At 33.1% G+C, this 16598-nt stretch overlaps 1 protein-coding gene across 2 annotated transcripts; it reads left to right on the top strand.

Moving 5' to 3' along the window:
• The first annotated feature begins 168 nt into the window (after positions 1 to 168).
• Positions 169 to 9604, top strand: LOC148598426 (uncharacterized). Of its 2 annotated transcripts, XM_088562006.1 has the most exons (4): positions 200 to 310; positions 4348 to 4444; positions 5100 to 5451; positions 8546 to 9604. In XM_088562006.1, exons 2-4 carry the CDS (start codon positions 4356 to 4358, stop codon positions 8912 to 8914), a joined length of 810 nt encoding a protein of 269 aa, XP_088418132.1. In that variant the 5' UTR covers positions 200 to 310; positions 4348 to 4355; the 3' UTR covers positions 8915 to 9604. The 2 variants fall into 2 exon arrangements, with proteins under 2 accessions (XP_088418133.1, XP_088418132.1); XM_088562007.1 differs by lacking the exon at positions 4348 to 4444 and having other exon boundaries at positions 169 to 310.
• Positions 9605 to 16598: the final 6994 nt, after the last annotated feature.

The following is a 16598-nucleotide window of genomic DNA, read 5'->3' as shown; positions in this document are numbered from 1 at the left end:
TGGTAGAATAAAAGAATTTTCCTCGCGGAAGTGATATTGAGCATGCTCATCGACTACCCAAGCGTTAGCACAAAAGGGTCTATTTGTAGAAAGTTACTCCGCTTTGTTTAAAATCTTAAAAAAACGAAGCCAAAGTCGGGAATATGAAAAAGGACTAAGAGTACCATAATATGGGCCATCTTTCGGGAATACGAAAAAGGACTAACAGGACCATACTACGTCCATCTTTTGCATCATGCCCTTATCAGCGTACTTCCGGTTGAAGTCAAAGCTTGAGAGTCCACCGATTTTAGCATTTTATTTTGTTCAGGTAAGCCAGTAGAGAGATGTCATGTGAAAAGATGTACTTTTCATGCGATATTGGAATACTAGGATTGGTGCAAAATTGAATTCTTTCATTTGAAATGATCAGTTTATCTGCAACAGCGAACTTACCCATGTTTGTTTATCCTTGTCAGATGGTCATGCCGGCAACCTTGAGTCACTAGTACCTACATGTATTACTATAACTGTACATATAAATTACTTTCAAGTACTTTAAATACACAGGTTTACAATTTGCAAAGACCTTAGTTGGAATAAATATGTTGATATATGCTGTAAGAAGTATTTGTGAGATTCCTCTCGATCTAACATTTACATATATATGGAGAGACCACAGGGGTTTGCTCTCACTATCAGTTATGCATTCCCGCTAGTATATATATCACTGATGATTTAGGTCATATATTTTTTCTCATTTATTCATTTCTGCTATTTCACAATCATTTATATATATATTAATACACATTCATATCTCATTTGACTTGACCTGACATGACCTGCAATGACTTTGCATTTTCTTACACGTAGTAAAATCTATATGCATGACTAACTTTACATGCTTTCGACTAACTTTGTATGCTTTCACCCGTGAAAAGTTGTAGTTTTACGTGTACTAACTTTTTACTATTACTCTTGGTTATACTGTCTTTGTATGAGGTCGCTGTGTTATATCATGGCTGTTGTATTTTCAGATATTAAATTGTTGTATTTTCAGTATTGAAAATAAAAGTATATGATCATTCTATCAAGACTTACAGCAGTTGTACAGCCATTATGTTAATTCTTCACTTGGTCCCAAATACACTGCGACATATAACCACAAAAAGAGTGATCCCTGTGAGATGTGTGGATGCCTGGCTTCAACTCAATTTTCGTTCAAATAAAATTGAATATTAGGCTAAAAACCACTAATTCCACTTTCCATAGGCTTCTATGCTAATTTCACAATATTCAATGGCTTCTCTGGACTTTACCTTAACTTTAACCTGCAGAGGACTATATATCAGCATGATTCTACATATGTCAGCTCACAATCCTCAGAATGGCATGTGGGGTTAGCAGACTTGCAGTGCAGTACTGGTCACCGGAAGTGAAGGGTCTATAAATAGCATGGGAAATCCCAGTGTTTTCACAAGATAGGGGTATATTTAAAAATCATTATGGAGATTAGGCTTCACATCACAAGAAGCAAAATGCACCTATAAAATGTACAGAAATGTTTTTCCTTTCAGAAACTGTTTAAATTTTTTAAATAAGATGAGAACTTTTTCACAGCACTATGAGGAACAGGGGTAATTTCTGTGTAGGACTATTTTTGCGTACGTTCCAAATGCTCATTGGTTGAATTGGTGGTCTGTAACCTATTATTATTTACTGCTCAGCAATTACTTGACAAATGATGAATGAACATGGGTATCACCATCAAATGCTTCTAATTAAATAAACACAATGATTTTAACATTCAAACTCCATTTTCACAATCACTAAAAGTGAAACTGCTGCTACCTTGACATCCCTAAACAAATGCTTAAGTACCATTCTGTGTAAGAATCAGGCAATGGGTGGAAAATCATTATTCTCATTATTTTTATCTTGAACATACAAATGTATTCAATACATATAATCATGAAGCTTAGATACTTTTTGACAGCATATTGGGAAAAAGTGTGGGAAAACTTTCCTACCTTTTTTCCATAGTGCATTTCTTCTGAATTTGGCCTGTCAATATCTTACTAAGGCAAACTTGACTAATTAATACTTTAATGGTTATTTCTGGAGATATACGAGTTGTAAATACATGTACTTGGATAATGGAATAAAATCTCTGCGGTTTTTTTCTTCATGTGCCACAACTTGTATACATCTTGATTGATTCATAGACGGAGATTCATTGTGGTAAAACTAGGAACACTGATTTTCCCACACTTTCTTTTGCCTGTCTAGTGATGTAAAGGTTGTTTTATTTTTGGTGCAAGCGAAGAGATATGCAAATCATTGTGTTGATTTCAGGGACCATTCTAGACCCAAAATTCAGGGAGACTTCACTTCTTCCTTAGAGAAAAATAGGGAGAAGTTTCAAATCTCAGGAAGATTTCTCAGTGTGCGCAGGTTTCATTAGTTAAATTTAAATTTTGAATGATGTTATCATATAATGACATTCCTTTTTTGAACAACTTCATCTTTCTAAGACTATGCAAAAGATAAAAAGGTATAAGATCATTAACTAATGTATTTGATATTTTTTTCAATTAAAAGACATTAAATTAGTATAAAATTTCACATCTAGTCAATATAATATTTACAAACTTATCGTTTACACATGCACCATAGTTCATTTTCATCAAGTCATTCACTGAACTATTGTTAAATTGGTTTTCAACCTTGACTTGATTCGATTTTGGGTAGAGAATCCTCTTTCACATGTTGCACTATTCACTGGTAGAAGTGTGCAGCACTGAACAAGTTTTACAGTATTTGGTATTATATCTTCATAAATTCATTCCAGGTTTTTCACAATTTTCGCTGAGGGAGGAAGTTTGAAAAGAACCTGTAACAAGCCTTTTGCATTGTTTATATTCCATAGGCACTTGTTCTTTGTCAATTCCTTGGATGGCAAAATGATCAGCTAAAACAGCAACACTTTGGTTTCCAAATGTTGCCAACTCTCCTTTTTTGTGAGCAGAAGTAATGTGAAGAGGCTGCAATACTTGCATTTTTTCTATCAAACTACTCTCTTGAAAATGATCTTTTAAATTGTTCACGATGTTGTCTACATATTGTGGTATAATAGATCAGAGGATATCTTCAGTGTGCAATGTTCATTTAATTAATGATGAATTTTAATTTTCAGTAAGTATTTATTTGTAAACTAAAACAAGGATAATTAATTTATAGTTTATTATGTTTACTGTCACTTAGGGGCGACTTCGAATCAACTGATTATGTTATGCGGTCATATCCTTCAATGTTGACATGTGTACAGTTAGCAGTAACATTTTTAACATTCATATATTAATATATTTATGGTATTAAGTGTAATACTTTATCAGTTTAAGTGTCAAAATTTTTTTATAAGAATTTTGACATCGTAGTGACAGGTGTGTTGTCTATATATTCATTTTCAGAAATGTCAGCGTTAATTCTAGAGAAGTTCCGATTGAGTACTCGATGGGAGATCAGATGAGTGTTAGAAGCAGGGCAGAAACATTGTAGTGACCTGCTGTGAATCGTCTCATTTCATCTGTGAAAACACACAATAAAGTTATATTTAAAGAATCAACGATGCTCTTCTGCATTTTCCTTGTAGATTTTGAAAAATAAAAGGCGGTTGTGTGGTTTTTTTTTAAGGTGACTTTAACTTCTCTTTTGTGGCAATATACAGCGAAGTTTGAAACCAAAAAGCAACTATTTCGCCTCAGTCACCCACTAGATGGTCCTTGGATTTGATAAAAAGTATTTTGTGATACCTGTGTTTATTCATTAGATTCGTCATTTGTCAAGTGATTGCTGTCCAGTTAATAGTAATATAAATGTATTTGATTTCATTTGAAAAAAAAATTATTTGAAGCAAGGCACCTCCAAATCTGGTATCAGCCTTTTCCTGGTTGTATACATGTACATGTACTAGAAGGGCCACATATTTGATAGTACGAGCAAGCCCCTGTGGATACTGATATGTTTTGATGTGCCATATACAAAGTTGAATTTTTGTGGTACTGCTAAATACTGAGCTTTAAATGCTTCTTACAGAAATGTATGTCAGACCTACATACCATGCTTAATATTCAAAGTGCTGGAATCAAATTTATTGCAAAGTCAATTTAAATTTTTACTATTTTTGTTTTGTTTTGTTGCTTCTAGGCATTTGTTGGTCCACAGCTTGTAACAGAGCAAAAAATCCTACTACATGGAAGTAAAGTCGAATCTCTTTTTATATGGTTTCTCAATTTTAGTTTGAAGAGTTACAGGAATGTTAAAAAAGGGTTGACAGTCATGTTTTTTTTTTTTTTTTTTATTTCCCAGTTTACAATATGATGCCAGGAATCTTGCTAAAGGTTGTACTTAAGTCAAATAGATCTCTCCTGGTTGGCTGTCACAAGCTTCACAAGACTTTTAAATTGTGAGTATTGTACAGCCATTTCAGTGCTATATTCAGTTGTGTTTAATGTAATATTGTTTTTAATATACGGGTTGCTAATTTTCATAGAATTTATCAAATGAATTCGTTTCACATTAATTTTCATATTTTTGGTATGCGTTTAAAATCTTTTTGGGTACTAATGCTTTTTTTTTTTCACTTATCAAATATCAATTCCCAGGTCCCCACACCTCAAGATTGTGAAAATATTCTGCCTGACTTCTTGGTTTTTGAAGTGCTGAGCATGTTTCACATTTTACTTATTATACTCACAGGTTTAGGGATAAAAATTTTTTTGTGGGTTGTTAATATAATGTTGTCCACAAGTCTTCATTATTGGCTCAATTTCATTAAAATTTTATTCAGGGTGAGATCATTACTCAGAAATGTGCATATTGTTTGGCATTTAGATGTTGTTAAGTTATGTAAAATATTAGGATTTGACTTCGGCATCACACAGCAGCAAGGACTGTTAGTCCCATTAACAACTATTCTAGTCTCGTATTTAAAGAAAAAAAATGACTCATAAAAGGAAACAAATTCTAGGTTATCTTTGTTTCTTTAACTCTCTTCTTTTGGTAAATTATCTGTAAGATGTACATGTTTTTCCTATCTAAAAATTATCATTTTCTTTCAGAACCAGAGGATTGTCTTGTACATCTGTAACTATGTCTGGGAAAGCAGTTACGTTCAAGACTGAAAACAAGCTTGGTGATGGCAATGGCATGATATTTGGTGACCCTGCACAGGTTAAGAAAGGTGTCATTGTTATACAGGAATGGTGGGGAATGAATGAACAGATCCAAAAAGAGGCTGAGGAAATTTCCAAAGATGGTGGCTTTGTTACCTTGACCCCTGACCTTTACAGAGGAAAGGTTGCTATTGATGCTGAGATGGCTGGACATTATATGAACAATTTGGACTGGCCAGGGGCAGTTGCTGATATCAAAGGGGCTGTAATGTTCCTAAAAAGTCAAGGCTGTGCTAAGGTAGGAACATTGAACCAGAGGTTCATAGTAGTAGTGGTCTGACATCTGGGATCACAATATCTGACCTTGCCTTGGACCTTTGAAATTTCATTTACACAGGTTCTGGACCTCCAATCCCTTAGTCCAAGATGGCTCTGATGTCCAACGGCTGATTTGCCAGACAAGCTGGGACCATGAGGCGTCAGATCTCATCCCATATCAGAAACTTGAAACTTGGAATTATGTAAATTCAAAGAAAGACAGTTAATGGTTGTTGCATGTAGAACAGGTAACACTATTGACATGTTTTTCACTCTATATGCTATTTGCACACTGCTTAATTTTACAAAATTTCATAATGTATTGTAAGAGAGTAATCAAGGGAACCAAGGTTATAGCGGTAATCAAAAGAATGCAATTCAGGGACAAAGACCAGACATGGAAAACAGACACACACAACAAAGAACATAAAGTAACTAAAATCATACATACAAGGTAACAAAAGCAAATGAGCAACTCGAACTCCACTAAAAACTGGGAGCATGGACCTGGTGCACCTGTAGGGTAAGCGTCCTCTGCTTTTCTAGAAACATCCGCTGAGTTGCTCATAAAAAGTCAAGTCCAGGGTAGACAAACGAGGAAAGGGAAACTATGACCCGTTGAATAAATCAGTTTTCATGGTGCAGATGTATACACCATAACGATCCACGAGTTCATGATGACAACCATAAAACTTCTGTAGTGATGACTTCAATCTTGTAGCAACATAACCCTGTTCCAGAAGCCAATTTGTTAGAGTTCTAGCATGATACAAAAAGTCTGTGTAGTTTCAGCAAGCTCTGGTATAATGTATGAGTTGTGATGTGAACACTCCATACGCAGGTGCTGGAGGGATGTTACCATATATGAAAGGAAAGTTGACAATTTTGAATGAAAAGTCGTCACGTTTATCGTAAAGTTTGGTCAATAGTTTTCCTTTACCATCAATTTCTAAATGTAGGTCAAGATATGAGGCTGACTTCACAGTGTCTGTAGTATCCTTTATCTCAAGTTCTTTGGGGTAGATGCGATGTATCAAATCCCTGAAATTAGGATTGTTTAACGATAATGTGTCATCTATGTAGCGGAAACTGAGATTAAAGGATCTAGCTAAAAGATATTCTTTCTTTCGGATCAGATCAGCTATAAAGTCAGCCTCATAAGAGAGGAGGAAAAGGTCAGCAAGTAAAGGAGCACAATTTGTTCCCATTGGAATGCTGACCGTCTGTTGAAATACACGTCCACCACACTGGACAAATATGTTGTCGATTAAAAATTCCAGCATTTTGTAAACATCTTCCTCTGTATATTTGGAAGATGATTAGGAATTATTGAATTTGTAAAATTTACATTCTCATAGCACCAATTACTGCTGAAAAGCCTGATATTGTTATTAGTATAAACTTTCATTACATACTCTGTTAAAATTTTGCAAGAGCCAATAAAGTAAGAAATTATCACCTAAAACCACATACCAGTAATACAGTGTTTTTGATACAGGACAAGCTCAGATGTCCCACGACCCAAGCTTGTCTGGCAAATCAGAGCATTCTCGGACTACAACCCCTTCAAATTGACATTTTATTATGGACTTTTGATTTTCTTCAAGTGGACCTTATATTTGGAACTTGCAGAATTCCAGGACCTTCTACTCTCTTAAAGTAAATTTTCCATGAAATGAAAGAAGTTTGCATGTGGAAGGAGTCTGCATTTGCAGGTAAATTCTACATAAGTACTAAGAAACCTGTTGTCCGCATTAACTTTTAAACAAAAGGCAGAAAATCTTTTATCAATTTGTTGATAGTCAAAAGTTGAACACATATAGAAAACAATTTAAAAAGAGATAATACTTCTTTTCATGTACATTCTTGTTTATTCATGAGTCATATCCAATTCTTCAAATGCAATTGTTTTCAATTGTTGTTTTTTTCCTGAGACCTAAATTAAAAATACATTTGTTTTCTGTTCCCTTTCCTACTAATAAAAAATCTGTTACTCCAAAAAATTAATTGGTTTCCTAATAGAAAATTTTATTTTATTTTCTGACATTGATTAAAACCTCATTTATTCATAGGTAGTAGTGTTTTTAACAAATATAATAGGTTTTGAATGTTAGGCCATCGAATTACAGATTTGTTTCTACTTTCCTACAATAATGTACCTACCAAATCATATTCTGAGCTCAGAGAAATGGAAAATCTAACAGGTGTATCAATTTGCTTGGCCTGATATTATTACATAATAGAAACAAGATGGATCCACTGATCCAGGTAACAAAATGTACTTTATAAATGGTTTGTTTTGTATGATAACCTTAAATTTTTTACTTTCATGTTGCCTATACAGAAACTTTCATATTTTGTTGTTAGGTTGGAGAAATGTTTCAGATATAAGTCAAGTTTGATATGAATTTCAATAAAGACATATACTAGTAATTTGCTTTTAATAACATGGTCTTAACAATACCCCCTCCTTATTCAAGACATCAATAAAAAGTTTTGATACAAATTATTTTTCCTTAAAAGGAAGACAATATCAAACAAACAATGTTATTTTAGGCCTGATAGTAACACAATATGAACTTTGTTTCAGGATATCTTGGTGGATTGTTTTTGTGATTTTGTTGAAAAATAGTCAGTGCTATTTTGAGAAAATTTTAGTAATGGTTGAAGCATCATTCTGCATGATTGAATTCAAGTTGTTAGTAAAAGTTTTTTGTTTAGTTAGAGGAAAATTCTGTCAATATAATCGTAACACAATGGTTACTTAATTAGCTTAATTTATGTAAAAGTACTTTTATTCATGGATACCAATTTTCGTGGTTAAAGTTTGTAGATTTGACTACTCTATCATACAAAATTTCCTCTTTATTGGGAACCAAATTTCATGGTTTACCAAAACCATGAAAACCACGAAAATTAGTACCCCACGAAGAATAATATTTTCACAGATTTTTTAAATAGAATTTTAAGCCAGATTGGCTTTTCGTTAAATTGCTATATAGTATATCAGATTTAACTATCTTTGTACATGCTGGAGTGAGAAAATGATAACGATCATTTCTTTCTTCTGTTAGGTTGGTGTGACTGGATTCTGTATGGGTGGGGCTTTAACTCTTGCCTCTGCAGCTCTTATTTCTGAAGTAGATGCTGTTGCACCATTCTATGGAATTCCCGGAAAAGACCTTTGTGATTTGTCAAAGATTAAATGCCCAGTGCAATGCCATTTTGGTAATTTGGACACATTGGAGGGATTTTCAGCACCAAAAGATGCTGATGCACTTGAAAAGACATTAAAGGATGCAGGAGTCACTTTGGAATTCTATCGTTATGAAGCTGGTCATGCATTTACACACAAGGACGGGCCCCTTGGTAATTACAATGAGGAGTATTGCAAGCAGGCACTGAAAAGAGTTTATGACTTCATGCAGAAATATTTGAGCTAACTATTATATATCAAATAAAATTTAGTCACTGCATGTAGGATCCTATGACACTACATTTTACTTTCTGTTCATCCATCTAGAGCTGTTGAAGCATTATTATAAGGAAAAACTCAAGGAGTCTGAAAAGGTCATCTAAACTGAAAGTACAATGGGGTGTTGCCAGATTCTATTATGCTGTTACTGAATGGAAAAATTATAAGGTTTGATTGATTACATGTAAAACTATTTTCGCCATTCAAAATGGAAAGTATGACTTATTTTAAGCTTGTTATAGACTGCAGAATATTTTTTGTCAGACATAACCTTACAGGACCATTTAGCAGGCACACATCTCTTAATCTTTACTTAGGTAAACTTGTTGATATTACATGACTAATTTTGGAATTCTTTTTTCCATCTGCCATTTACTATATATACTATATGTAGAATATTGAATAATATCAAGTTTTGTTGAATTTGAACTGTTAATAATATTTTCAGGGTCTTATTAATAGTATTATATACCTACACAGCATTTATTGGTTGTAATTTGTTAAAGAGTGTCGTGTTTTTAAAACAAATGCTTCTTTTACCTAGAAAACTAGTTCTACTTAAATGTCTTATTAAAGTACCAATATTTCCTAAAGTTGTTAGTTTGATGGGTTTTGTATGTTGTATAACAAGAATAAAGATTTTTTTGCTTGTTTTCAATTATATTTATAATTTGTTTTATACCTCACAATTTGACAAGTGAGTACTTATTAGTCTTAATGAAATAGTTCTAGACCAAGATGACCTGTTATAAATACATGAATTATTACAGACATTTAGAACTGCAGTGTGGATATACATGTATTTGGTTTTTATTTGGCCATCTTATAAAATGTGAAGTATTATGGCATACTGGAGTCTGAGCTCCCGTCACACTTGTTATGGGACTTTATTTGTACAAATATGGGTGATTTCTGTTCTCAGAGTATAACTTGTATTTAGTTTTAATATCATTATTGAGTTAGGTGACTATTTATTAAAAAAAAAAGGGGGGTGTTCCCATTATTTTCATAACATTTAAATGCTTCAAGTAATTTTCTTGAAACTGTTGAGTAGTTTATTTCAATCAGTGTAAGCCCCCTTTTGATTTTTATCTATTTTGGATATTACATTTTTGACTTAATTCATACAAATATGGGCAAATTTTCCGTCTTTGGACTTTACTTAAAAACTCTTCCTCCAATTATCATGACATTGTGAATTTCTATTTTTTTTCATGATGGGTTTGATTATTTAAATCATACCCGTAAGAAACATAATTCTTGGATTTATAGAAAGCTCTTTGTCCGTTAGTCCGAATTTCCTCTGACCTTGCAACCCTCCTCTTTTTTATTTGGATATTGATATGTCGGGTTGGGGTCAGAACGATGTACCATACAAAAAGTTGGAGATTTAGCAGTACCATAGAGTATTGCCCTTCAGCCCCTTGTAACGACTTTCAATTTGAAATTGTGCATGTCACACCTAACTAGTTCGATTCCGGAATCATTTTCCTGTATGCTGATACCAAATTTGCTACAAAAATTATATTTATTAATGAAGTTTCGATGATTTTCCAAGAGAAACCCTGTTTTGTTGACATTTTGAACCGTAATAGAGAGTAGGCGGAGCTTGTTACTTTTGGAATGGAAGGGTAGCGGACAGGTAATTTTTCAGCGGAATTTTGAAATAATCTGTTGGATTCCAGTTTTAAAAATCGTTTCAGTTCCGTTCCGTTCCAAAGGTAACAAGCTCCACCTACTCTCTATTACGGTTCAATATGTCAACAAAACAGGGTCTCAATATCCAAATAAAAAAGAGGAGGATTGCAGGGTCAGAGAAAATTCGGACTATTTGTCCGTCTGTTCATATTTCCCTTTTAAAGTCTTAATGCAAGTATTTAAGTTATTTAACTGCTTTCATTCGGCTGAAAATATCTTTTGTCACACTATGAAACACCATCAAATTTCTGAGCTGTATTAAGCTTGAACTGTCCTATCAGTCCAGGTGCTCAACAAACAATTTTATTACTAACTTCAAAGGTAATATTGGAGCCACATCTGTTGCATTCTTCACAATTATAGAAAAACTTAATTTGTGACGTAATAGTGCATTACACGTATATGTCACTATTTATTGATGAAAATAGAATTACAAAAAAAAAAAAAAAACTTTCGTCACATCCACAATTTCAACTATGCCATATTCATCGTATGATCTTTCTTAAGTGCGAAACGAAAAGTGAAAATCTGCTTGAAGTAAACTATTGATGGTCTTTAAATCATGATGAAAACTCACATTTTTCGTTTTTTTTTTATTCAGTTTTTTTCAATAAATCTGTTACATTCAATTTAAAGTGCTATTCAGGTCCAGGATTCGGTCAAATTCTCGGGAACAGACATTCTCTACCCAGATTTATCAGTCAGAAAGGAGACCAATAACTCTCGATAGAAAATGGGGAAAAGAAGTCTGATCCATTAATATAGTAAAGTAGTTTTCCTATTCAAAATTTTAAAGGAAGGGGTCTTTGTACAACTAAGTTCATAATCTGCCACTGAAGAAACATACGTATTTTTTTGGGCAAATAATCACAAACACCAGCTTGCATCTCATTCGATATTTCTCAACAACTGATATGTATAAATTAAACAGTTTGCAGACATATGTCTCAAAGTATGCTTCATTAAAATAACAAAACATACATGCTAAAAATATAAAACAGACATTATATTCGTCCAATAACAAAATAGCACATAAGAGACCATTCCAATAGCAGTATTAATGGATATTAGAAATAATAACCAATGGAACTTTACTGAAGCATAATTCATGGTATATTTACGTGGTGAAAAACAATGGATAATTCTTGAATCGTTAGACTGCTATGATGCGATCTGTTATCTTTTATATAAAACATTCTAAACGTGGGTTAGAACTTTAGTAAATAATCATTGGTTATCCTTACGATTTTAAGTTTTTTTCTGCTTAAATTATGTTAGATTTTACGGGAACTTAAAAAAAAGCTAACAGGAATTAATTGAAATTTGCTTCACACCAAACTTCGATGCATATGAAGTGACAAAGGATCTTATTCCTATCAGATTAAAAAAAAATCATCACCTTTAAACTTGGAAGCTATCACTCTTTAATCCATTAATATCTTTTTTTATGTATGAAAATATAAAAAAAAAATGTGGGCAAGCATGTATGTCTTAGGTCCTGTCTACAGACATATAAACAGCTTTAAAAATTCTTGTCAGACACGGAGACAAATATTGTTTAATACGTGAAATTCATGTTTATCGAGCTTCACATGACATTCACGTGAAATAAGCACAATTTTCACATTATTTATTCACTTTACATGAACTTGGTATGAAGAGTTCACGCGAATTTCACGTGAAGGCTCGATTCACCCAAATTTCATGTGAACTTAGTCACATATTTCGTTTACTCAATTATGGTAAAATTCGTGTGAAAAATCATGTGAAGCAGTTAATTTTGCCTGCGTATTTATCACACTTAAAAACTGAATGTTGAGTACAGCGAGACATGCATAACTTTTCATTTCTGGATATATCAATCGTACCTAAAAACTGTTTCAACAAAACTTTTTTCCCGTCAAAGCAACGTACAATTATAATCTTAAAACTGTGATACGTGACCTATACTACTAAGGGATGGGAATAACGTTCTTGACTATCCTGTCAGGCATGCTGACCACTACGTGACCTATGAAATATAATCTTTACACACGCACACACATATATATATATATATATATATATATATATACAAACGTCTCAGAATGTGACGACTCTATTCGCTACACTGCTCCATCGGATCAAATTGATACAGGGAAAATACATAAACGTATAGAAAGGTCTGAAAAATTCCCAACGATGTTAGAACTGTCAATTTGCGATGCAAATATTTTTATATAGCCTAGCTGGGCGAGTGGTCTAGGGCGCTGGACTTAGTGCAGGCGGTGTTGCCATAGATGTCACAACGGTACGAGTTCGAGTCCCGCGGAGGGAGCGACCAAAAATTTGCATCGCAAATTTGACAGTTCTAACATCGTTGGGAATTTTTCAGACCTTTCTATACGTTTATGTATTTTCCCTGTATCAATTTGATCCGATGGAGCAGTGTAGCGAATAGAGTCGTCACATTCTGAGACGCATCGCAAATTTGACAGTTCTAACATCGTTGGGAATTTTTCAGACCTTTCTATATATAGAAAGGTCTGAAAAATTCCCATTGATGTTAGAACTGTCAAATGTTTGCGAAGCAAATTTTTGGTCGTTCCCTCCGCGGGACTCGAACTCGTACCGCTGTGGCGCTGGACTTCGTGCAGGCGGTGTTGCCATAGATGTCACAGCGGTACGAGTTTGAGTCCCGCGGAGGGAACGACCAAAAAAAATTGCTTCCCAAATTTGACAGTTTTAAAATCGTTGGGAATTTTTCATACCCTTCTATAAGTACATGTGTTTCAAGGAGCATCGGCATTAGAACAAATTACACAAGAAGACCTAAATCCAGAAATAAATTGTATACAAGCACTATTCGAAACCAAAAAAAACATGCCAGTGTAATATAATAAAATCCTACCAAACATATATCCGGTATTGGAGAATCTATCCATCAATATATATTCAAAACGTGAAACTGTTAACAAAATAGCAAAACGTGATCGCGGAATGATTACATCAAACACAACAATAATTACTGGTCTGTGTCTAAAATCTTTCATTTATCTTAAACACATACATACAACATATTGTTATCTGCAATTCATCAACATTTTTTTTTATTTAATACTTGAGTTATATGTTTGCAAATATGTATTATTTGAAATCATGCTCTGTAATTTTATCTTGCGAAGTGAAACAAAAAATGAAGGAGAAATAGCCATGTGTCGAGTAAATAACTTTGAAAAGAATGAAAACTCCATCTGACCAAAATAAGACCTATCAATTGTTCCATTCATTCATTCGCTGCATGAAGCCTACATGCAGTGACTGAATGGAACAATTGTCAGGTCTATGATTTTAATAAGAATGAATGAAAACTATGTAAAAATGAAAGAGCTAGAAGAAGAATGCAAGAATGAAAACGACAAAAAATGCAACAACAACAACAACAACAAAATAGCTATAGCTAAAATAAACATCTTGCACGAAACAAATCCAAATAAACTGTTCTTTCTTTTTTTTTTTTTGTTGGTTAAACTGATTTTTTTGTGACAACTGAATTATGTCTCTAAAAGGATGCTAATAATTTATATATAGCAATAATTCTTTATGGCAAGCCAAGGAGGACAAAAATCAATATTTTGTTATATGTTATTGTACTTTTGTAATAAATTTTTAGTATTGAAAAATCATAAAATCATTCTTTTAATATTAGAAAAAAACATTTTTTAGACTAGAAATTCATTTTGTGATATTAAAAATCATTTTCTAATATTACAAATTCGTGATTCAGTAATATTATAAATTTAATTTGTAATATTAGAAAATGAATTTATAATATTAGAAATAAAATTTTAATATTAAAAAAAATTACTTTGCAATATTGCAAAATCAGTCGTTTTTTTTATATTACAAAATGATTTTCTATTATTAAGAAATCGTAATTGAATACAACAAATCCATTTTCTAATATTAGAAAATTGTTTTTTTTTAAATATTAGAAATTCAATTGAATTTTTAATATCAAAATATGATTTTTTAATATTTAAAAAGGGTTGTGTAATATTACAAATCAAATTTGTAGTATAAAAAAAAGAATTTGTAATATCAAATAATATTTTTTTGGTATTAGAAAACACCCATTTTTGTCCACTTTGGCTTGCCATAATTCTTACTTCGTTAATTTGTTCTGTCCTTTTTCACATATGTAAGGACCTCAGTCGTCAGTTCTTTAATGCTACCTAACGATGAGGCGGCAACAGTGGAGAACTTCGGTTCTAGATAAGTGTTTGGATAACTTGTAGTTGTGACCTCTAGTGTGCAATTCGTTCATTAGCATCTAATATTTAAGTACTTCTCCGTCTAAGAATCGGGCTAATTGTATATAAGGTATGGCACATGAAAGAAAATAAAAGCAGAGATTTTATTGCATTAACCAATTAATTATACCTGATAACCATAAAACTGTTTGTAAAATTTACCTTTTTAAGATATTGATTGGTCAAATTTAGTTGAAAGGCACTACGGAAAATGGCGGGAAATTTTCCCGCACTCTATCCCTGTATAAGCAGTCAAAAATATCTACGTCACAGATGCTTCAGGATAAACTTAAATAGCTTTTTTTCTAGATGCACTGAATATATTTTACGCAAAAAATTGACTAAATTGAGGAAAATGATGTGCCACCCATTGCCCAATTCTAACACAGAATGGTACTTAACTCATTGAGAATGGTACAATCATTTATTTGATGATTATAGCGAAAATGGATATGGTTAATATGTCAAAGAGTACAACAACTCCACCGAAATGAAAAATGTCAGCTCGAAGCCACCCCATCAATGCAATGAATGGCGATGAAACCCTAACACCACAGGACGGGTTGCACCTGGTTCCAACATGTACAGCAAAATACTCCAGCAACATAAAAGTAAACAGAAAGTGAAAACGAAAACAGTACATACGGAAACAAAAAAATCCTGACTTTGGACAGGCGCAATAAACGCATGTTTAATTCAAAACAGCAATGATCTTTTTTTTTATTGATTCGTTCCATTTTATATTCTTGTTTTTCGTTATAACCTATTTACTCGCTTCTTACCCTACATGATTTTTCGGGAGTTTTCCTTTGAATTTCATTCGGAAGCTGTTTGATTTTGTCGAGCTGGCAAGTCGTCTGTTGTTGACATTTTATTTGTCGAATTTTCCATCTTATCACGAAACTACAGTTTATCAAATGACAGAAGTAATATTTATGTAACATTAACCATCTTCTAGCTTTCAGTTTACTTACTTTCAGCACAATTTCACCATATTGGCTTCATTGACGATTCTCTGACTGAGTCTGTTTCAGCATCAGAAACTTGTGACTCTGTTGTGTTTAGCTACTTTTGGGTGATCAGTTGCTTAAAATGTTTTGATTACTATCTGAAACAACGTGAAGTTAAAATAACGGTTATGAGAACTCTGAAGTTAAACAGAATCCCAAAGAGATGGGATATTATAGTACGAATTTCCTCTGAGTCTGACCCTGCAACCCTCCTCTTTTTTATTTGGATATTGATATGACAAATCAATATCCAATTAAAAAAGAGAGGGTTGCAGGGTCAGAGGAAATTTGGACTAGGGAAATTATTTCTGCTCTATCTGCCATTCTAACCACAGCAATCATTTGACATTTATGTATGAATGTAGTTTGCAGGATGTGAAGGTTGAGCATTTCAAATTTTCTTGGAAAAGTGAAGTTTGAATAGGGAAAGGCATTTTATAATCAGTACATCCTGTGGTGTATAGCTTTTTGTTGCCAATGAGATGAGTCTGACATTACTCCCTCAACCGGGGCTCAAGCTACATTTGTACATGTACATGTATGCTCATAATGCTGGATTTTGCATCTTAAGTTTCAGTTTTTACTTATTGGAAAATACCCTAAACCCCTTAGCGAGTTCAGCACACTTTGTAAAAACTTTTTAAAAAAATTT

The sequence above is a fragment of the Perna viridis genome, chromosome 14 (genome assembly GCF_037379345.1).
Source record: "Perna viridis isolate PV_CMFRI_1.1 ecotype Kerala chromosome 14, ASM3737934v1, whole genome shotgun sequence".
Lineage (NCBI taxonomy): Eukaryota > Metazoa > Mollusca > Bivalvia > Mytilida > Mytilidae > Perna > Perna viridis.
This window is presented reverse-complemented; position numbering and strand designations above follow the sequence as displayed.